Below are 19,839 nucleotides of genomic sequence, written 5' to 3' on the forward strand. Positions count from 1 at the left end.
CTGAGGGTCTAATTCCTCGGAGTCAAAGGCCACAGCATATTGGATGTTGAGTGAGCCATGACCTTTTTCATTGCCCCGCAATACCAGAGAATGCTAATCCTAGGCAGAGGGAGAACAGGTACCATAGTGACATCTCAGCTGAGCTGGGCTTTCGTTCAGCACTTGTTCCTCTCCTCAGCTGCTCTTTGCGTAAGGACACATGCAACAACAATGCCGGGACTTTGCACCATTAGAGCTCTCCAACTGGATCCTGGTTTGTTCCCTTCTGCCAGCACCATCTGTTTCTACAGAGTAAACAGCCACTGTAGACAGGTTAAAGACAAGGACAGATTTTAAACAAGACTCTATAACACTTAAACAGAGCAGAAAGAAGCTTGGTCCACATTTTCCATTATTTTGTGTGGTGCTCATAAAGGCAGCATTGATTCTGAAAATGTCACTGCTAAGAACAGATCTCATTTCATCGTGACTGTGCTGCTCCCCTCAGTGTGCTTATAACGCAGTCAAGAGAGTAATTTCTTTCCCCTCCCATTCAATTCTTAATTTCAAGTATAGAACAGCAGTGAAACTGATGTTTTCCCTTAAGTCACTACAACCAAACCCTCAAGTTTGTTCGATACAAGGCCATGATTTATTGGCAGTTACTTTGAAACATGGATGACTGAAGATAATAAAAAGACATTTGTAAAAAAACCCCAGGAAAACAAACAAATCTCATCTTTAAATGCATCACTTGAAGGCGTTGATTAAGGGGACACCATGTGCTGGCAGATCCTGGTGCAACTGACGGAACAACATGGCACATTTGTTCCTCTCGTGGGTTTTGCCCAGTGTGTGGAACAGCCGTGCTTGGAAGTAGAGAACATCTCTGAGCTGCTCCTTACAGTCCACTTTGGCAAAGTAAGACTTCGCTTCATTGAGATTCAGGATAGCAGATTCCAAAGCTGTGGAGAAAAGAGGGACAGATAACATCACAATAACAACTCCAAGTAATACAGCTCAATTCTGAGGAGCCCACTTATAAATTCCTCAGCTTTTCAAAACAATTTGTGTCTTAGCAACATGCTCTTTCAGCTACTTTCTGTTGTTTAGCCTTTGCTGCAAAACATGGGGGCAGAAGTAGTAGATAAAACAAGATTCCATTGTAAAGCCTGCATCTGTTGAATAATTCCAAATTCATTTTGCCATCCTATAACTAGGTAACACACTTGGTTGTATCATTTAAACTCTTTTAAGAGTGACTGTGGAGCATGATTCTATATATATAGATGCTGGTCTGCACCCCTAGGCCTCTGAGCACAGTTTCAGTGGAGTATTGCTCTTCACAGTACCTTCAACCTTCTTCTCTGGAGTGTAGGAAGCTGCGGAAGCCACCTGACATTTGGCAACCAAGAACATGGCACAGCCTTTGTCCAGGACAGCTCCGTGAGCCAAGACAGGTTCTATTGCCGTGTGCAGAATGTTCAGGGCTTGTTCAGGAATGCCAAGAATCAGCTGAAAGAGAAGTACTTGCTGGTCAGTACTGGGATCCACTGTTGAGAGCAGCTTCTTCAGGGAAGACCAACACAAGGCACATCTGTTTCTAATGTGGTGTGTTATAGACCAGAATGTACATTTTTTCCCCACAATCTTCTTTTAAACCAAACCTCATTAGTAGAGCTGAGCTGCTCTCTGAAATGATTAGACATGGCTCCTCCACTGCAGTCAGCTCTGGCAGCTCAGAATAAACAGTAACTCCAGCACAAACACTATTTCTAATTCAAGTGCCAAATTCTGCTACTAGGAAGCCAAAATACTAGCAGGAAAAAAATAATTGAAGAAATTAGGGCAGGGCAAATTTACGCCTGTCTGCTTAAATATATGCCATAACTACACAGGAAACTCAGCTTCTAACTTCCTCAAAGGACTTTACATTTAGAATACACTTCCTCACAATTTCTTTCCTTCAATATACTTCCTTAGAATTTAACTTTTTAATTCCAAGAAAGTCATGTTCTTAAATCTCACACGAGTAAAAATGGTGTCCAGATCCCCCGAATAAATGTTGCCCTCCAGCCCTGTGAAAATACAAATCAGAGGTACCTGGGAGAAAGCCAAGTTGAGCACAGTTTCAGAAGCCAAGTACTGCAGGCTGTATTCTCGAGAGAGGGCAAGAGCCTGAAGCAGGACAGGCAGTGCTATGGTATGGCAGGACGACCTCCAGTAGAGCTCTGCTATCGACAGCAGCACACTGACCACAACAGGGAAAAAGCATCACAGTTTTTTTTTCTGATGGAAAACATCCACTTGTTTCCCACTTATTCCATTCATACTGTACTGATTTTGTTATGAAATAGATCACTGCATATACAATAAACTTCAATTGCACTCTTAAGAGGAGATGCCACCACAGATCAGCTAACATTGTAACTACTCTGTCCAGTACAAAGATACAACTAAACACACACAATTCTATTTTCTAGTTATTCTGGATGCAGTGTTTCCTTTATCCCTAATTCTTTGTGGAAGCTAAAAATAAGTTCACTACCTTGTCATTTCCACGTTAAAGGTTTGCAATGTGTACAAATGTACTTAATAGCTTCCAATTCCACAATATTTTGAGGACTCCTCCACACCCTGATTAATAAATGAGATTACCTTGCAGTCTCCAAATCACAGCAGGTAATCTGAAGACTAGTGAAGTCTGAACACAGACAAATTGAAAAAGCTGATTCTAATCACTGCAAAGTGGTTCTAGTAGTCTGAAAATGACACATTCTTACCTAATCACCATCTCAGTGTTCTTGATTTTCTGGCAGTGGGTCAACAATTTCTGCAGAAGTTTGTGTGCCTCTGACATTTGATTTTGGGCTTTCAACACAATGGCTTTTCTGACAAGGTAGAAAGAAAACATCACTGGTCATTTTTGTATTTTAAATGCAATTCTGCTCTTCAGAGCACAGTAAAACAGGTCTCTCTTTTGTGACCTCTCTTGCTTTTGAGCTAGTTTGAGCCTAGCTAGAATGTTTTGGTGAGAAGAATTAGATTATAGGCTGTGAAAAGGAAAGAATGGTGATGTCTGCTTCACTCAAAGGCTTGCTGAGATGTATACAAACAAGAATACCTAGATACAGGAGTCGTTCTCTGTCTCTCTGGGGCTGAGCTTCTCTCTCTAACCTAACCTGCCGTCTGTGTGACTAACCCATCTGCTTCCTAACCTCCCTGGCTGACCCTCCAAACTACCTTGAGTGTAAGGCAAAGTTTTGGGTACGGTAGAGGGGTGGGAGGAAGGTGGAAGGGTGGTTGTGAGCACCTCCTGGTGACTCTGGTTTCTGGGAGGGCTGTTGTGTTTCTGTATTACTCCTTAACTTGTATATTTCTGTATATACTGAAAATACCTGCTTGTATATTGTGCTAAGCTGCAAATATAAAGCTTTATTCAGTTTCCATATCGACTGAGCCTAGTCTGGGTGATTTTCCAAAGTGGGGGGGGGGCAGGTAACACCCAAACCATCACAGCATTTAAGTGCAGAATGGCACTCTGACAAAGCATATACATGCCACACACATGGGCAGGCAGAAAAACAGGTATCTGCAATTCCAACTGGACAACTCAGAGACAGAAAGGATCAAACTGAGCAAACAGCTTTAGATAGAGAGATTGCCAGAACCAAAAGGCAAACAGGCAGGAGAAGCAGGAGGGCAGGCAAGCCAGAAAGCACAAGTAATTACTTGTAAGAAAACCAGGTATGTAGTAAAGTAGCTAAAATTGCCTTGAGCTGACAAGGATGTGGGGCAACAGGGAAAGAGGGAGAACATGGAAATAAGAAACACACAGTAGTACAGTGTGTGTTTGAACATCCCAAAACCAGACACTGAGTGGAATATTTAAAGATCATGGGAATCACAAATAGTTCAAGCACCACAATCACAAATAGGACAAGCATCAGGTCCTACAGCTGGCTAACTGGCACTGACTGGTTTTAGGTGTTTCACTTCATGGAAAATCAAAAATAAATTGCTTTTAACAGTAAGCTGGTGTGTATACTCATCAACAAGCAAGTTTTAACCCTACCTATTTCTAACACGTCATTCTCACTGTGAAACAAGAGCCCATTAAAGTGATAGAAAAATCATACTGATCCATTTTGTGAACATGGAAACCAGGACACAGATGAAGACACCCAAATTCAGATCAGGACTGAGATCTGTCACTGTTTCACATAAAGCTCTGCTTGGTGCTTAGGTTTGAGCACAGTTCCCATGGTAGATTTTGAAGAAGTACTTTGTGCTCTCACAACACATCTATGGCTCCAGAACAACACCAGTTTCAGCAGTGCCATTCCGGTTCTTAGAACGTCCAAAGAAAGCCAGCAATTATTACTGCAGGACAGACTCTAATGGAATAAGCACTCTAGGTCGGACAACACAGCTGTAATTAGTTCTGGAAAGAGAAGAACATGTAAGTACCCATGACTGCCAGCAGTCATTTTGCTAGTTGTTATTACCTTCATGGGAGACACATATGCAGAGTTATGGTTTCTTACCTGTATATACCTTCAATGCTATTAAGCGCTGTAATTCCTGAGACAAGAGAATCTGCTATATGGTATCTGCCATCATTCATGGCTCTCTCAAACTGTATTTTCTGATCAAACAGCATCCACAGCTAAACAAAGAACATCCAGGAACAAGTTTTAGAAGCTGTCCCTTGTCATTTTTTAAGTTGTAATTTACTTTTAATTTCCCCCTGTGGATATTTATGTCTAGGCAGAGCTAACTCCAGTGTCCAGTTACTGAATTTACTATATTACCATCCTCAGGTCTGCACTGTTTCAATACCAAAGTTCAGCTATTTGACTGCATTTCAATTAAAAATCTCTTTTGAGATTCTGACTATTCTGAAGCAGTAGTCTTGCTCTCTAATGAGAAGGACCAAATTCTATTTAGGAGAATCTTGAACACTTCAGTGTGAATGCTGTCCTACACACTCATGTGTTAATATGTTTCCCAAAGTCATGCAGAAATTGGTCTGTTCTCTCTGTTATTTCTGGACTGGCATATATCAAAGTAAGCAGCACTAATTAACCAGAACTTTGAAATCCAAATTGATGCAGAGCATTTAATGTATGGGCTCAAGAAGGAGCTTTACATTTCTCTGTCAATGACATTTCTATCTAAACAGTTTTCCTTTGGAGGTTATGGTGAGATAAATGTCTCATCAGCCTTAAAACATATCTTTTCCTGCTTTTGTAGACAAGCTTTAGCTGCACAGCTTCCTGTGAGGTCATGAGTGAAATTAGCAAACATATAGCCCAAGGCATACAGAGAGAAGAACTCAGATGCAATGGAATTCAGATCCTATTGTGTGCAAGTTACATAACTCACTCATTAAATGGTAAATATTCTACCTGTGCATGCTGACTGTTGGGAGGGAATCTTTCCTTTAGGTGTTTCAGTATTTCAGAAGCAGCTGCAAAGTACCCCTGTAACACAGAAAGTACAGTCTAACATACACTGAGGCAAGCACCACTCCCCTCGATTTCAAAACAGCCTGCAGGCGAAGAACCTGCCAAGCCAAACCTGCATTCTCTTCACCCCCAACGCAGACATTGATGGCAGAACAAAACACGAGTCAAGTCTCGCCCACTCTGTCAGTAACACCCACATGTCCTTCTGCATTTTGTGCAACCAGCCATAAACCTCACCTGTTCTGCATGTAGCTCAGCCAGGTGGCACAACACCACAGCAAAGGACTCGGTGTTATTCTGCTGAACGCCCACGGTCACAGCCTCCAGACTGTTCATGCTCAGCAATGTTTGGGCTTGCTGAAGTGCCATGGTGCTTATGCAAAAGAAACATCTTTTAGCTTTCAAGTAACAAATGACCGTTTTTAACCTATGGTCTGGTTATGACAGCAGCCTTACATGTTCTGGTAAGGCAGGGGCCTGGGGGAGAATGAAAACTTGTAAAGCATCTGCTGTTCAGAATTTTGGACTATGCAGGCATATCAAGTGAATGCTGCACACAGTCTAAGCACAGAGATGCTGAAAATGGGGGCAGAGGACCAATTAATGCACTATTTACCGCTACCAAATGGAAAATCAGTTTCTTCTCCAGCATGAGTTTTAAAGGAACACAAGAGAATGGAAATAACTGCACTCAGCCTGTACTGAATCACAGCCTGATTGCTTTATTTTAGTGCACTGGAGAGACAGAGTCACTTCTTACATCTATATAAACAACTCTAAATGCATTATGTGTGCTAACAAGTACAGTGAGCTAACCCAAGGAACAGAATACCTGCGGCCGTATAATCTCCAAATGGCAGTCTTCTGTGCTATACTGATGTCAATAAGCTCTGACAAGCTGTGCTTCCAGTGCAGCAGATCAGAATCTTTTAAGGCATCCATTAGTTTGTTGGCAGCCTTTCCTGCAAAAGCTCTTTGCTGAACCAAGGACTGTATTCCCAGGGAAGCAAGGTACTGGGAAGAAGGAAATAAAACATGCCAACAGCATTGAAAGACTACAGAGTATGTGTTTTTTACACTGATGCTTTGCAAATTACACCAGAGCAAGAGTTCTAAACTAAGAAAAATTTTAAAAAAACACAAAGAAGGAGAGGTTATATTATTCAGCACAGACAAAAGAATGCTGCTCCAGGCACTTCTTTAAATACCTACTTATGCACACCCACATATATGTGAATGTCATTTTGTTAGATGTGAAAGGTAATTTCCACTCCCCCACACAGAAGTTTTAAAGAGGATGACAGGACTTGTACTTGGATTTCTCAAACGAAGAAACAGCTGTGGAAACAGAGCCTTCCCCCTACCTTCCCCACCAAGCAGCCATGTCTGCTCTCACCTCCCAAAAACAGCAGTTTAGTTCCTTTTAGAACAATTCTCTTAATAAAGACAGAAGATCTTGGGGAAGACAGAACTAAACTAAACATTATCAAGCCAACACATTCAGGGCACATAAAACTGGCTAAGGGGAGGGCTGTCTCACATGATTTCACAAGAACCCTACAAGTAAACACGTTTCAAAGCCTTGCCAGAGGCATCAGAACTGAGTTTCAGGGAAGGTGGAGAAATAAGAACCTCCCTCGAGCACCAGCAGACTGTACTATTGGACTAAGACTGACACGGTGCCTGAAAAAAACAAGTTAGGAAAAAAAACAGTGAGCCCTGAAATAAAGCACTGGTATTAAAGGAACTGAACTCTGGTTTGTTAATATGAAGAGTCAAAATCATAATTACAGATAGATTTTGGAGAATTAATACAGACTTGCTTAAATTCACTTACATATTTTGAACAGGCCAACCACAAACCCCCAAATCCTATCTTGCACACTGCCCTTGCCACGTGAAGTTAAGGATAAGTAAAATGGAACTCACTGGCAAACCAAAATGTAAAGATTTGTTCACAGAGTGCTCCAGCAGGACACAGCTATCAAAAATCTTCTGCTCCAAGATGTACAACCAGCTCTAGTGAGAAAAGAAAGAGTTACGGTCTCATTTCCAACAGCTAATGACTGCAGCACTTCTAAATTCTCTTCTTGCACAGAATGCACACAAACTCACAGGAAATACAAACCATTCTTCAGAATTAATGTGATACTAAGGAAACAAATGCTGCACAAGAAAATGGATCAGAAATGCAGCTAGGCTGGGACACTGGCTGGAGAACAGTTGGCAATGGAGGATCAGAGTCATGCAGAGAAACCCCACAGCACAGTTAAATGGGGGCAGTAGTATCTCAGGAGTCTGACACCAATTCATTGTAACAATAATATTACAGAATAAAATAGAGAGAAATCAAAGCCTTTCCCCCCACACTTTTCTTTGTTCAAAAGCAGGCTTTCACTCTTTTAAGGATCCAACAGGAGAAGGAAGTTTATGAAATACTTTGTCTCTTTAAAACATATCAGACTAAACTTCAACTTAGTGCTGACATCTCAGTACTCTGGGATCACAACTGTTGAAGAAAACAGTTCCAAGCTGTAACAAAACCACCCCCATGATCTCCCTACAGCTTGTTGCTCTGGGTGACCCATCTGCCAAAAGCAACATCACCCCACTGCTGGACAGTCATCTTTAAATCACTGATGTGTTTGATGAGTTATGACTGTAAGAGCAGTTCCTGAGCAAAGGCTTGGATAAGGCTCTCTTCTCTCTATTAACAAGTGATAGGATGAGATTAAATGGCATCAAGTTGTGCCAGTGGATGTTTAGGCTGGATAATAGAAGAACCTTCTTCACTGAAAGGGTTCTCAAATACTGGAGTAGGATTCACAGGGAGGTAGCTGAATCCCCACCCCTGGAGGTGTTCAAAAGGGGCAGAAATGTGGTGCTGAGTGACACGGTTTAGCCTCAGACTGAGATGAATTAGATCACCGTTGGACTTGATGGTCTTAAAAGGTCTTTTCCAACCAAAATGATTCTGTAACAACACAAACATAGGTGACTTAGCCCCCATTTCAACTTCACTCTCTCACCAGGCAGTGCTGCAAGCAAACGTGGTCATTAGACTCCTGTGCAATTCGGATGGCTTCCTGGAGCGCAAGCTCAGCCTGTTGGCTACCAGCGAACAAAAAGAGAGGATGTATTAGTGTTCCCACAGTGCTTACAATACAGCATTACAGTAGAGAGGGATATTGATCTGAATTATGCATACTGCACTCAGAAGAGATCTCTGACTTAACAGACTGATGAGAAAGCCTGTATTCTCCTCCTAGTGCTCCAGCAATACATTCTAGCCTCGAGGATAATAAGTAAGACAGCTTCTAGGAGCCACTACAAAACCACAACTTGGCTCCTAAGTGGGCTTTCAAGCCCTGTACATGCCAATGTGCCAACTTATTGTTTGAACAGTAGAAACATTTAGTGTCTGCCTGCATGGAAAACGCTGTTGCTCTCAATTTTGCAAATGGAAGGATCACATCTCCAGGCCTTTTACATGATGAATCCAGGCAGTGGTCAATAAATGCAAACCATGCATGGAGATGGGTAAATCAGCTATATCAATAAAATAACTCCCTCTCTGTGGTACTTTAAAACAGAAAAGCTCAGATGGTTGACTTTGTATTTCTTTGGTGTTACTGTTTGCTTTTTTCAATTGATCATAAGATCCACATTCATTTGAGTGTAATAGAAAACCAACCACATTTTCTTGAGAATATGGCTGAAAATAGGCATTCATGTCCATTGACCTTTCTGAGGTCATGGAAATACAGCATTAGAGAACTTAAATACCTAGGAAACCATTGCAGTTTGGCACAGACAAATGTCAACTCTAACCCGGCTGTAGATGGCTCAGTTATTATGGAAACCAAATAAATATCAAACAAAACAGATCAAGATTCCAAGAAAATTCTAACCCAACTATAGTGGTTATCAAAGCAGCCAAAGTCCCTTCTCCCCTTTGACCAATTTTCAGAATGAACAAAAGGTCTATCAGCACTTAGGGAACACAACAAGGGGTTGTTGTTGTGGGGTTGAGTTGTGGGGTACAAGGTTTTAACTCACTAATGACCGAAGCGACAGTGCAGGGCAGCCAGGTTGAGAGCAGCATATCTCAGGCTCCGACCATAGCCTTCATCCCCATTGCTTTTGCTTTCTGCTCCAGTGAGAATCAAGCGGTCGAAATAATGCAGCAGGCTGTGTGTTGAGCTGAAGACATCTTGCACTCTGAGACTGTTTAAGTAGCTTAAATAATGCTAACAGAAAGAAAAATTGAAGTAAACCCAACTTTAATTGTACGGAACTACTTAAAACAGAGTGCTTGGTCAGAAGCTGCAGTGATATTGGCACTGCCTGTGCAGAATTCCTGTAGATCTCGGGTAAAATGGGCTGTTTTCCATAGCAGACTCTTCCAAATGGTGTTCCATAGACCAAGATCTGGCTGTAAGAATGATCCCACCACCCAGTCTGAGGCCCCCACACAGGTGGAATGCCTGTATTTATGTGCTAGGACATACTGGGAATAGCAGCACGATTCTCACTGTATTTGCACTGGGAGGATACTCAGAAGCATGAGCACTGTTTCCAAATATTGTACAGACGGAAGAGAAAATGGTGAAACTATTTTCTTCTTGGCATTGAGACATGGGCAGGACAATCCTGTATGTCAGACAACCAGAACATTGCAGAGGACTTCTGCAGTTGTGAAGTCCACCCCTACTATCACAGAATCACATGTTAGGGGCCGGAAGGGGCTTCAACGATCATCCAGTCCAATCCCTCTGCCAGAATAGGATCATCTACAGTAGGTCACACAGGAACACATCCAGGCAGGTTCTGAATGTCTCCAGAGAAGGACACTCCACAGCCTCTCTGGGCATCTTGTTCCAGTGTCCTGGGATGGGTCAGCCCATTCAAGGATGTACCTTCAAAGGGCAGCAAGGAAAAAGCTGACTGGGAACTCCTGGAACTTGCACAAAAGCAAGTTATTCAGGACAAAGTAAATGCTCACAGTCAGGTCTGGAAACAGCTCTCAGTGGGAGTTGTATACTACTTCTAGTAAAAATTCCTATTAAGCAGGCAGAAGTGAACATCAGCAGATATTGCACTTAATACTGATTTTTAAACTGTAGAAGTACAGGGCCTGAGATTCTTGGGAAAATGTGTGGAAAAAGAACTAAGTTTTAGATTTAGTTCAACAAGAACACACTCACATAGTGCCACCAAAATAAACAGAACTGTATCCAAGCAGAAAGCTAGACATGTGGTTAAGTAACTAAGCTTAATTAAGGTTTCTGTACCTTCAGGAGTTTCAGTCTGAATTACTAATCATCTACAAGCATCTTACTCACATTTTCATCACCTGCTTATTTTTCAGCACAGAATAAATTACTCCCCAATAATTCCATCCCAGAGACAAGAAATCCCTTTATAGACATTTTGGATGACAAAAAAGATACTTACTGCTTCTGCAAAGTCTGGATTAAATTTTAACAGGTTGTTCAATTCCTTTTGTAAAGATGCTGGAGTAAGAGCCTTTGTTTCATCATTCTTTAATAGAGAAGCCTACAATAAAAAAAAAAACTAAATGCTAACTCAAACTGGAGGGTTATGAATGTCTTTTGATACATGCTTGTCAGTTTGTTATCTGCTTAGAGAGAACACTAAAGAAGATTTTGTAACAGCTTTGTCTACTGTGATGCTCAAACATCATCAGCAGCTTTATTCTATACTATGCTGTATTATATTTCACTTTCCAGACATCAGAGAAACCAAGCACAATAGAAGTTTATTCAAAGGGCTATTTAAAGGGACTTAAAGAATTCTAAGTTTCTCTTTGAAGACCTAATACAAGATTGCTCACTGGAATTACATGGATCTCCTCACAAATAAAAAACCCAAACAATATCAGGACACTAAATAAAATCAAATCTACAGTTCCATGGTTTGCTCTAGCAAGAAGATAAAATAATAAAAAATTATTAATTTTACTAGAGTAAGCATTACTTAACAATAAAGAGACTTCACATTTCAGAACTCTTCTAAACATTCTGATTGCTCCAGAAAATTCTAATTAGGAGGGGGAAGAAATTATATGCACTGGTAACACTCAAATCACAGAAGCTAAAAACTATGGTATAACAATGGCACTGCAGTTCAGATCCATACCTTTCACCAGACCACTGAAGGCTAGCCTGTCTTCTCCTCCAACCCCATTTCTAACTCAGCTCTTGGATAAGTGGTCCCCTATTCTGCATGTATTTATGGAGGTTGAAGTGCCAGCAACTGGAGAGAGACCACAGAGGTCTACGGTGTCAGCAACTGGAGCGAGGACAAGCCACAGAGACTCATGTGTCTGTGCTGCCAGCAACCACAGCAAGTGAGAGCATGCATCCACTGGCGACCACTGGTGACCAGCAAGCTGGACTAGACAGAAAGCTGGATAAGTCTGAGAGGCAAGTTAAGAACAGCCATAAAACTGGGCCGGATATGTTTCTCTGAATAAAGCAGCTGAAGAAGTCTAGGCCAACCAGGAGGTCTCAGACCAACCCACAGAGAGACACTGGTACCTTTGGGCCTTGACAAACAGGGCACACGGTGGAATCAAGAGAGAGGGAGAGACAGAGTACAGAAAAGCATGCATGTGCATGTGTTTCACACTAATGGACCTTCCTCCTCATCAACCAAACAGAATAGGGTAACAGGCAGCATGCTCAGACTCCACACTGGTTATACTGATGGTCATGGAGCTGCAGGAGCATTGCCATAATCTGGCTACTGAATTCAACAACTCCTAACAGTGAAGAACCTCATAGGGCTGAGAAGTTACTCTGACTTTTTAAAATGTCCATGGAACATCACATATTAAGGCATATTACATAGCAAGCTATAAGTGTGCAGTGCATTTACTGACACTTGTGCCTGTGTGTATTTCTGCTCCATTTTGTATTTACCAGCTGAAATAATCAACAAAGCCACACATTTCACAGACATCAAGCCTAAGGTGAGCAGTCAGAAGTGACCTTCTCAGAAGAAATACCATCATGTGCTGTACAGGCCCAAATAATGTGCTTTTAGCCCCAAGTGCTCATACTGAGCAACTATATGTAAGATATCAACAAATCTTTAACACGTCTAAGAAAACATCATGTCTGACACTGTGGATAACACTGGAGGTGAACTTCATGTTATGGATCATTTACTCAGCTTTATTCAGAATTAACATACCTGCTGAGAAAGAAAATACTCAGCCTGTTTCTGGGAAAGAGGCCCACTGCAAGACATCTCTTCTTCTCTGAGAAAAAGCACTTTGGTCAGAAACAAGGGCAATAAAATAAAACACAAGGAAATACATTCTATCAAGATGCTCCACACTTTTGCTTCATAAAGTTTTATGAGATATGGCTCAAAGCTTGAAAGGAAACTAAAAGGAGAAAACTTACTAAAGAATAAAATCTACTACATCAAAGGCAGCAATCCAAATTATTTGACCCAGTTTACTTGTAATCTTCAACCTGCAGAGCCCACAGTCAGCATGAATGCTATTCACACAAACAACAAAAGCAGACAGAAAATTTGGAGCTGACATATTCAAATGGCTTTGCTCTGGTTCTCCTTTCTTCTGCAGATACTCATAATGACAAACTGGCACTGTGGCCACACTTCTGAAAAGAGGCAGAAGTGGAAAGACAGCACCTACAGCATACATCAGGCTCCAAAAGCTGCTGACTTATGCTGCAGCCCAAGCACAAATTTTATATAAAGACAGTTTAGAAAGTACATTTGAAATACATGGATGCACAAAATGCTTTTAAGATTATTCTTACACTAGAAGAGCTCTTTAATGAGGGGAAAGTCTCAATAGCTGCTTTTCATTTTTGATGCAAATTATTTGGAGAAATAAAAAAAAAAATTAAGCTTAACTATCCTTAGTGAGCACTCTTTCCTTGCTGGAAGTACTGACCTCTCCAACAGCTTTAGCACAGCCAGAGGGAGCACTCAGGAATGAGCTGTGCAGAAGGAAGTACAGCAGGCCGTACCTCGATTCCCTAAATGAGTCTAAGAACAGAGTATTGCCATCTTCTAAAGAGACACCGAGCAGAGCTGTGCCATTTGCAAACGTCACCACACGGTGGCACCAAGGAAACGCAGAAGCCAGCCAGCTCTGACAATGTCTATGGGCTTTAAAGCAAATACAGGATTATAGCACACTACATCACAACATTGCAGCTGAAGTCATTATGACAGGGCATGCACAGGGGTCTAGACGAGCGTTTGTGGAGTTTGGGAGGTTTAACGGAGCAGCACCTTGAGCTGGACAAAGCTTAAAGCTTACAGAAGTAATCTTAAATAAGACTAATTTTCTTAAGAAGAAGGAAAGGGTTGAACAGTGATGTATTATTACCTTAAAGGTTCATCAAGTTCTTCTTTCTCCATTTTCCCCTCCATTTCCTCTGTATTTGTCAGTTCCATGTCGTTCTTATCAATTTCATTTTTTTTCTCATCACTTTGGAAGTACTGCTGAAGTGCAGTGTAAAGTTTATAGACCTGACTGAAAGAGAGCTTATTGTATGCCAAGATCATATGGCGCAGAAACAGACCTGCAAAGGAAAACATCTGTTATGGCAGCTGTCTGTAGGGCTGCTGTTCCAAGGAGGAGACTAGAAATCACAATAACCAGAAGCTTAAATCACATTATTTAAGTGTCTCACATCAGCCTACCAACTGATACAACTCAGTTTTGCAGAGTGGAAGTCTGGTATTAATTTAGTGGCAAACCTCACAGACTATCTGATCACTGAAAATTTGTTAAGATCAGTAACTGCATGACATGTAAATAATGGTTAACATCAAACGTGAAAGCAAGAGAAAAAACATGTTATGCATTTTTTACACCTCCCCAAAAGCTGTAGCCTGACTGAGTAACATCAGTGATAGTTATCATATCAAATATAGCTTAGAGATAACAATCAGTTACCTACTACACTTGTTTTATGAACTTCTGGCTCTGTCCCTGTAAAGGAATCTGAAAGGTCATCAAAAAACTGTTCCATATCTTTCAATTCTCCTTCTGCCATAAGTTTTAACCTAAATGGGGAAAGAAAACAACATTTTTAGTGTATTAGCAGTATACATCAAATATTTATTTCAGATATAGATGAGTAAACAGAAATAAAACCAAGTGGCAGCCAACTTATTAGGCCTAGAAGGTTTTTATATACACAAACCAAATGAAACTACACTAAATAGTAATCACAAGCCAAATAAGAATTGGTTTTCCTTTTTAAAGATTCATGTACTTGTAGCAAAACTATTAGGAAGCCAAAACAGACTGAGTTTTCAAACTGTTGGGTGTTTAGTGAGATAATAAATACCAAAACAGATCTGTATCATAGAAACTTTAAAACTGGTTTTGATGTTTGGTTTGGGTTCCTTTCAGAACTTATTTATGAGAACTAGGAAAAAGATGGAAGTATGTTCTTGCTCTAAATTTCTCACCTTGCAAACGATACATTTACACATTTCAAAGCACTTCTTCATAGCTACCCAAGCAGATATGTCTCTGTGATACACATGAAGTGGAGCATGTATAGAATGAGTTGATCATCAGAAACGGTGTGGCCAGTAGGACAAGGGAGGTTATTCTTCCCCTGTACTCAGCACTGGTCAGGCCACACCTTGAGTGCTGTGTCCAGTTCTGGGCCCCTCAATTCAAGAAAGATGTTGAGGTGCTGGGACATGTCCAGAGAAGGGCAACAAAGCTGGTGAGGGGCCTGGAGCACAAATCCTATGAGGAGAGGTTGAGGGAGCTGGGCCTGTTTAGCCTGGAGAAGAGGAGGCTCAGGGGTGATCTTATTACTGTCTACAACTACCTGAAGGGGCATTGTAGCCAGGTGGGAGGTGGCCTCTTCTCCCAGGAAACCAGCAATAGAACAAGGGGACACAGTCTCAAGTTATGCCAGGGTAGGTATAGGCTGGATATTAGGAAGAAGTTCTTCACAGAGAGAGTGATTTCCCATTGGAATGGGCTGCCCAGGGAGGTGGTGGAGGCACCGTCCCTGGGGGTCTTCAAGAAAAGACTGGATGAGGCACTTAGTGCCATGGTCTAGTTGATTGGATAGGGCTGGGTGATAGGTTGGACTGGATGATCTTGGAGGTCTCTTCCAACCTGGTTGATTCTATGATTCTATGATCATGTTTTACAGAAATGCTGTTTGTGATGGTGGTAACATTTTCCACACAGAATACAGGCACTACAAAAGGGAATGGATTAACCGAACAACCTAAGCAGTTCCTTAGTCTCCACGAACAGGGTAACCCAGCCCGCTGTGACTTCGTGCCTCCCCTCGCCCACAAGGCCCCTGCAGGGGACAGTGTCTGGCCGCCAGCAGCTCTAAATCATCCCAACCCTGATAGCAGGCTTCCGAATTAAGGGTTTTCTGAGGGGCAGGGGGTAAAGGGGGGAAGAGAGGCGCGGACCCGGCGCTCACCTGATGTGCACGGAGCTCGCCAACTGCGGGCACGACTCCTCGATGGCTTTGCGCAGTCGCGACAGAGGCATGTCTGGGCCCTGCGGAGGAGAGCGGTCTGTCACGGCAGGCCACAACCCAAGAGGTCTTCTGGGGTCGCCCTCCCTGTCTGTGTGTTTCCCTCCCCCTCGGGGCCAGAGCCAGGCCCGTCCCCGACCTGCAACAACGGGAGCAGGAGCCGGTTGAGCCGCCGCCGCTCCAGTAGGCCGAGTTGCGAGCCGGCGCGGCCCAGCTCGCTCAGGAGCACCAGCAGCGCCATCTTGTAGGGGGTGACCCAGTCCTTGATGCCGAAGACATTGGCGTGCACCACGCCGTTCGTCATCATGGGGTTGAAGTAGAGGCTCTCATGGACGCTGGCCATGGCGGCTCCCGCCGGGCCCCCTGCCGCCCGGGAACCCGCCCGGGGAAGCGGCCAATCGCCGCCGCCGCCGCCGTCACATGGACCGGCGCCGCGGCCAATAGCAGGTGCAGCTGTCACGCTCCAGCACGGCTCCGGCTGGCGGGCCGAGCCCCGCAGAGAAGTTCCGGGCAAAGCAGGCGCAGCGAGGCGCCGCCTGGCGGGAAGCGGGCGGAGCACAGCGTGGCCCAGGGCGAGCGGGCGGCAGCATCGCGCCGGGTACACCCCAGCTGCCACCGGCGAGCTATGGCCGTTGCCTGTACGGGCTCGATGCAGCCTGGTAGCATAGAGTCGTAGAATCAATCGTTCTGGTTGGAAAAGAGCTTAAAGATCATCGAGGCCAACCATGACCTCACTCTCCCAAGCCTGGTGCTACACCATGTTCCTCAGCACCACATTTCTGCGTCTGTTGAATACCTCCAGGGAGGGGGATTCAGCCACCTCCTCAAGGAACCTGTTCCATTGCTTGAGAACCCTTTCAGTGACGAAGTTTCTTCTAATACCCAACCTAAACGACCAGTAGTGCAACTTGAGGCCCTTTCCTCTCATCTTGTAACTTGTTACTAGGGTGAAGAGACCAACCCCACCAACCCCAACCAACCTCCATGCTCCTGTCAGTTATAGAGAGCAAAAAGATCTCCCCTCAGCCTCCTTGTCTCCATACTGAACAGCCCCAGTTCCCTCGGCCACTCCTCTGAATACTCTCAGGCCATTCTCTGAGCAACTCCAGCCCGAATCTGAGCCGGGTGCTCACGGTGTTCCCTCATCAGTGCCGAGTACAGGAGCACGATCGCTTCCATGGTCACACTCTTGCTTACCTAGGGCAGGATGCTGCTGCCTTCTTGGCCATCTGCTCCTGCGCTGGCTCATGGTCAGCTGGCTGTCAGTTCACATGTCCAGGTCTTCCCATGCTGGGCAGCTTTCCACCCACTCTTCCCCCAGCCTGCAGTGCTGCATGTGACCCAAGTGCAGCACCCAGCACTTAGCCTTGTTGAATCTCATCAACTGGCCCCAACCACAGCCCAGCAGCTGGTCATGGCTCCTCTAGTGGCAGGGACCACATTGTTTCTCCTACCTGGGGCCAGTGGGCACTGCAGCTGCTGGTTTGGTGGGTCTAGCACCCAAATCATGATCTCATACGAGGCCCTAGGGACAGTTTGTGGATGTGCCACAGCTCTCTAAGAAATGTGTGATGCCACCAGTTGTCCTAGGTGGGTTGGCCTTGTGTGTCCTGGTGAGGAAAGCCACGCTGAGGCACAGTGTCTCTCCAAGCACATGGCATCCAGTCATGGAGCAGGCCAAGAGGGGACTCTCAGGGCTCTACTGGAAGACTGATCCATGCTCTGGTGTGCTCTATTGTCCTTGTATCCAGAGAACACCAAGGAACGAACTGACTCCTGTTAGGCCAGGTTTCCAGCAAATATATTGTGAAGCAGAAACCTTCCACACAGAAGTTTTTCTTTTCTCAGCAGTTAGAGTACTTCATTAAGGCACCGTGTTCCCAAAGAAAAGGCTTCAATTATTATAATAGTTCTCATTTTTGTAAGTGCAAGCAAAACAAAACTCAATATTATCACACATCTGCATGTCCCTGGGGATTTCACTTGAGCTCCTCCTGATTCATGCCTGTGGGGGTGGTGAGAGGGGGAGGAGGAGGCAAATTAAGTGCAGAGTCGTTTTCCAGAATGCATTCAAGAAACCTCATGTCGTAGTTAGTTGTTCCTGGCATAATTAATGATAGCTTCCTTCCCTCAATGAACTAAACACTCATTGAGCTGTATCTGAAAGTAAACTCCAGGAAACAACTGCAGCTATTATGTTCTAAAGGTCAGCTTACTGACTCTTCCTGAGAGTAATGTCTGACAGCTTGGGAGGAAGCACTGAAATGGTGGGGAGGAGCAGATGAGATAAAGGCCTGGCTGCAGGACTTGGAGGAAAGAGGAAACGACCAACATCTGGCTCTAACATTTCAGTGTAATTCTCTGTGAGAACTCTGCTGATAATCCTTCAGCATGTGCTACAGAGCACTGTTCTTTTTAGGCATGTAAACTCATGCACCTAAAAAGAAGCCCTCCAAATAACCAGCAAGAAAATATTTTGTCTGTAATATATCCAAGATTAGGTAACACTCTGAAGTCAGCTTTTATCTTACCTAAAATAGTCTGAGCACCATGAAGCATGAAGTGGCCGCTGTCTGTGCTTGGGGATAGTTAGTGAAAGGCTGAATTTGTTGAATGAATCTGAAAGGTATTTCCAAAGTCTCTGGTATTAAAAAAAAAATGAATTCTGTAATGATTCTTCCCATATAATAATCTGAAATTCCCAAATAAAGCCCAGCAATTAGCTGAAATGCCCCCCCCCCCCAAAAAAAAGCTTGACTAAAACAAATGAATATTCCTGGTTAGAGTCACTTCTCCCCCTCACTCCCTTGTGATTTGTAAAACCTTGGAGGATTACTGAGCTGCAGCAAGTCATCATCACTTGTTATTTCATGGCAGAAGTAAATGGGACATGTAGCATTAATAGATTTAAATCTTTTAATGCTGCTTTGGCACAATCCAGAAGGCTCAGCGAGGGCAAGTCTTGTATTAATAGAACCTCTGCAAATGCTACTTTTCAACCACAGAGCAGCCAACAGAGTTTGAAGTTCCCTGTTTAAAAACAATTGACATGGCAACAGTTTAGAAGTGCTCTGAAATCACATGTTATGAATATGATTCATCGCGATCTGCCCAAATGGAGGTGGGAGTGGCAGCTGCAGCTGCCAGCACAGTCACCAGATCTCAGCTCTGCCAGGCCCACGTTACTCCCTAACACATCTGTGTTTGGGAGGATTTCTTATTGGCAAGTTCTCAGCAGAGCTAAAGGGGGAAAAAAAATAGGTTTTGCTTGGTTTGGTTTATCTGTGGGACACAGCTTTTACCCAGCTTGCAGCAACTGCAATGAGAAGCTCTCGTGTTGTAATGTAAGATTATTAAAGTGTGTATGTGTATAATTTGATACTTCAAGAGTGACTTTTTGACAGGACACACGTTTTTTAAAAAACAAACGGTCCTGGTGTTTCTTAAGGTGTCTTAAAGCCATCTCTTGCAGGAGAAACGTGGGAAATGTGCCATTGCTGGTTCCAACAAACTCACAAAGGTTTTCTGCTCTCTTGTCAGTAGCTCTGACTAAAGTTGCAGGCTGTTATTTGAGGGGGCAAATGGCATTTTTTTGTTCAATCATTTGTAAAAGTTAATAGCATATCAAAAGTTTGCTGAGGAGCATAAGCATTTCAAAAAAAGAGATGACCTGATTCAGAATCAAGATCCAGAAGTCAAACTGCACCACGTATCTGCTCTTGATGCTAATGCTACCAAGACTGTGTCATTCTCGTGGCAATTACAGACCTTTTTTTTCTCTTTGACTCAGTTCTTATATCTCCCATGCACCAAAAATAGTTCCAGCCAGCAGAAACTATTCATGACTG

General features: G+C 43.3%; 1 protein-coding gene across 1 annotated transcript; it reads right to left on the bottom strand.

Annotated features, from left to right (window-relative positions):
- Nucleotides 1-608: 608 nt before the first annotated feature.
- Nucleotides 609-16,389, bottom strand: ANAPC5 (anaphase promoting complex subunit 5). Its single transcript, XM_064168661.1, has 17 exons — nt 16,131-16,389; nt 15,935-16,014; nt 14,422-14,531; nt 13,849-14,044; nt 12,672-12,738; nt 10,908-11,009; nt 9,510-9,700; nt 8,480-8,561; nt 7,380-7,469; nt 6,283-6,464; nt 5,688-5,823; nt 5,391-5,465; nt 4,527-4,648; nt 2,763-2,870; nt 2,083-2,230; nt 1,332-1,494; nt 609-944 (listed from the first exon to the last, which is right to left on the bottom strand). The coding sequence occupies exons 1-17, from the start codon at nt 16,332-16,334 to the stop codon at nt 730-732; spliced, it is 2,271 nt and encodes a 756-aa protein (XP_064024731.1). The 5' UTR covers nt 16,335-16,389; the 3' UTR covers nt 609-729.
- Between the last annotated feature and the right edge of the window lie 3,450 nt (nt 16,390-19,839).

This window comes from Pogoniulus pusillus, chromosome 30, assembly GCF_015220805.1.
Source record: "Pogoniulus pusillus isolate bPogPus1 chromosome 30, bPogPus1.pri, whole genome shotgun sequence".
NCBI classification, from domain to species: domain Eukaryota; kingdom Metazoa; phylum Chordata; class Aves; order Piciformes; family Lybiidae; genus Pogoniulus; species Pogoniulus pusillus.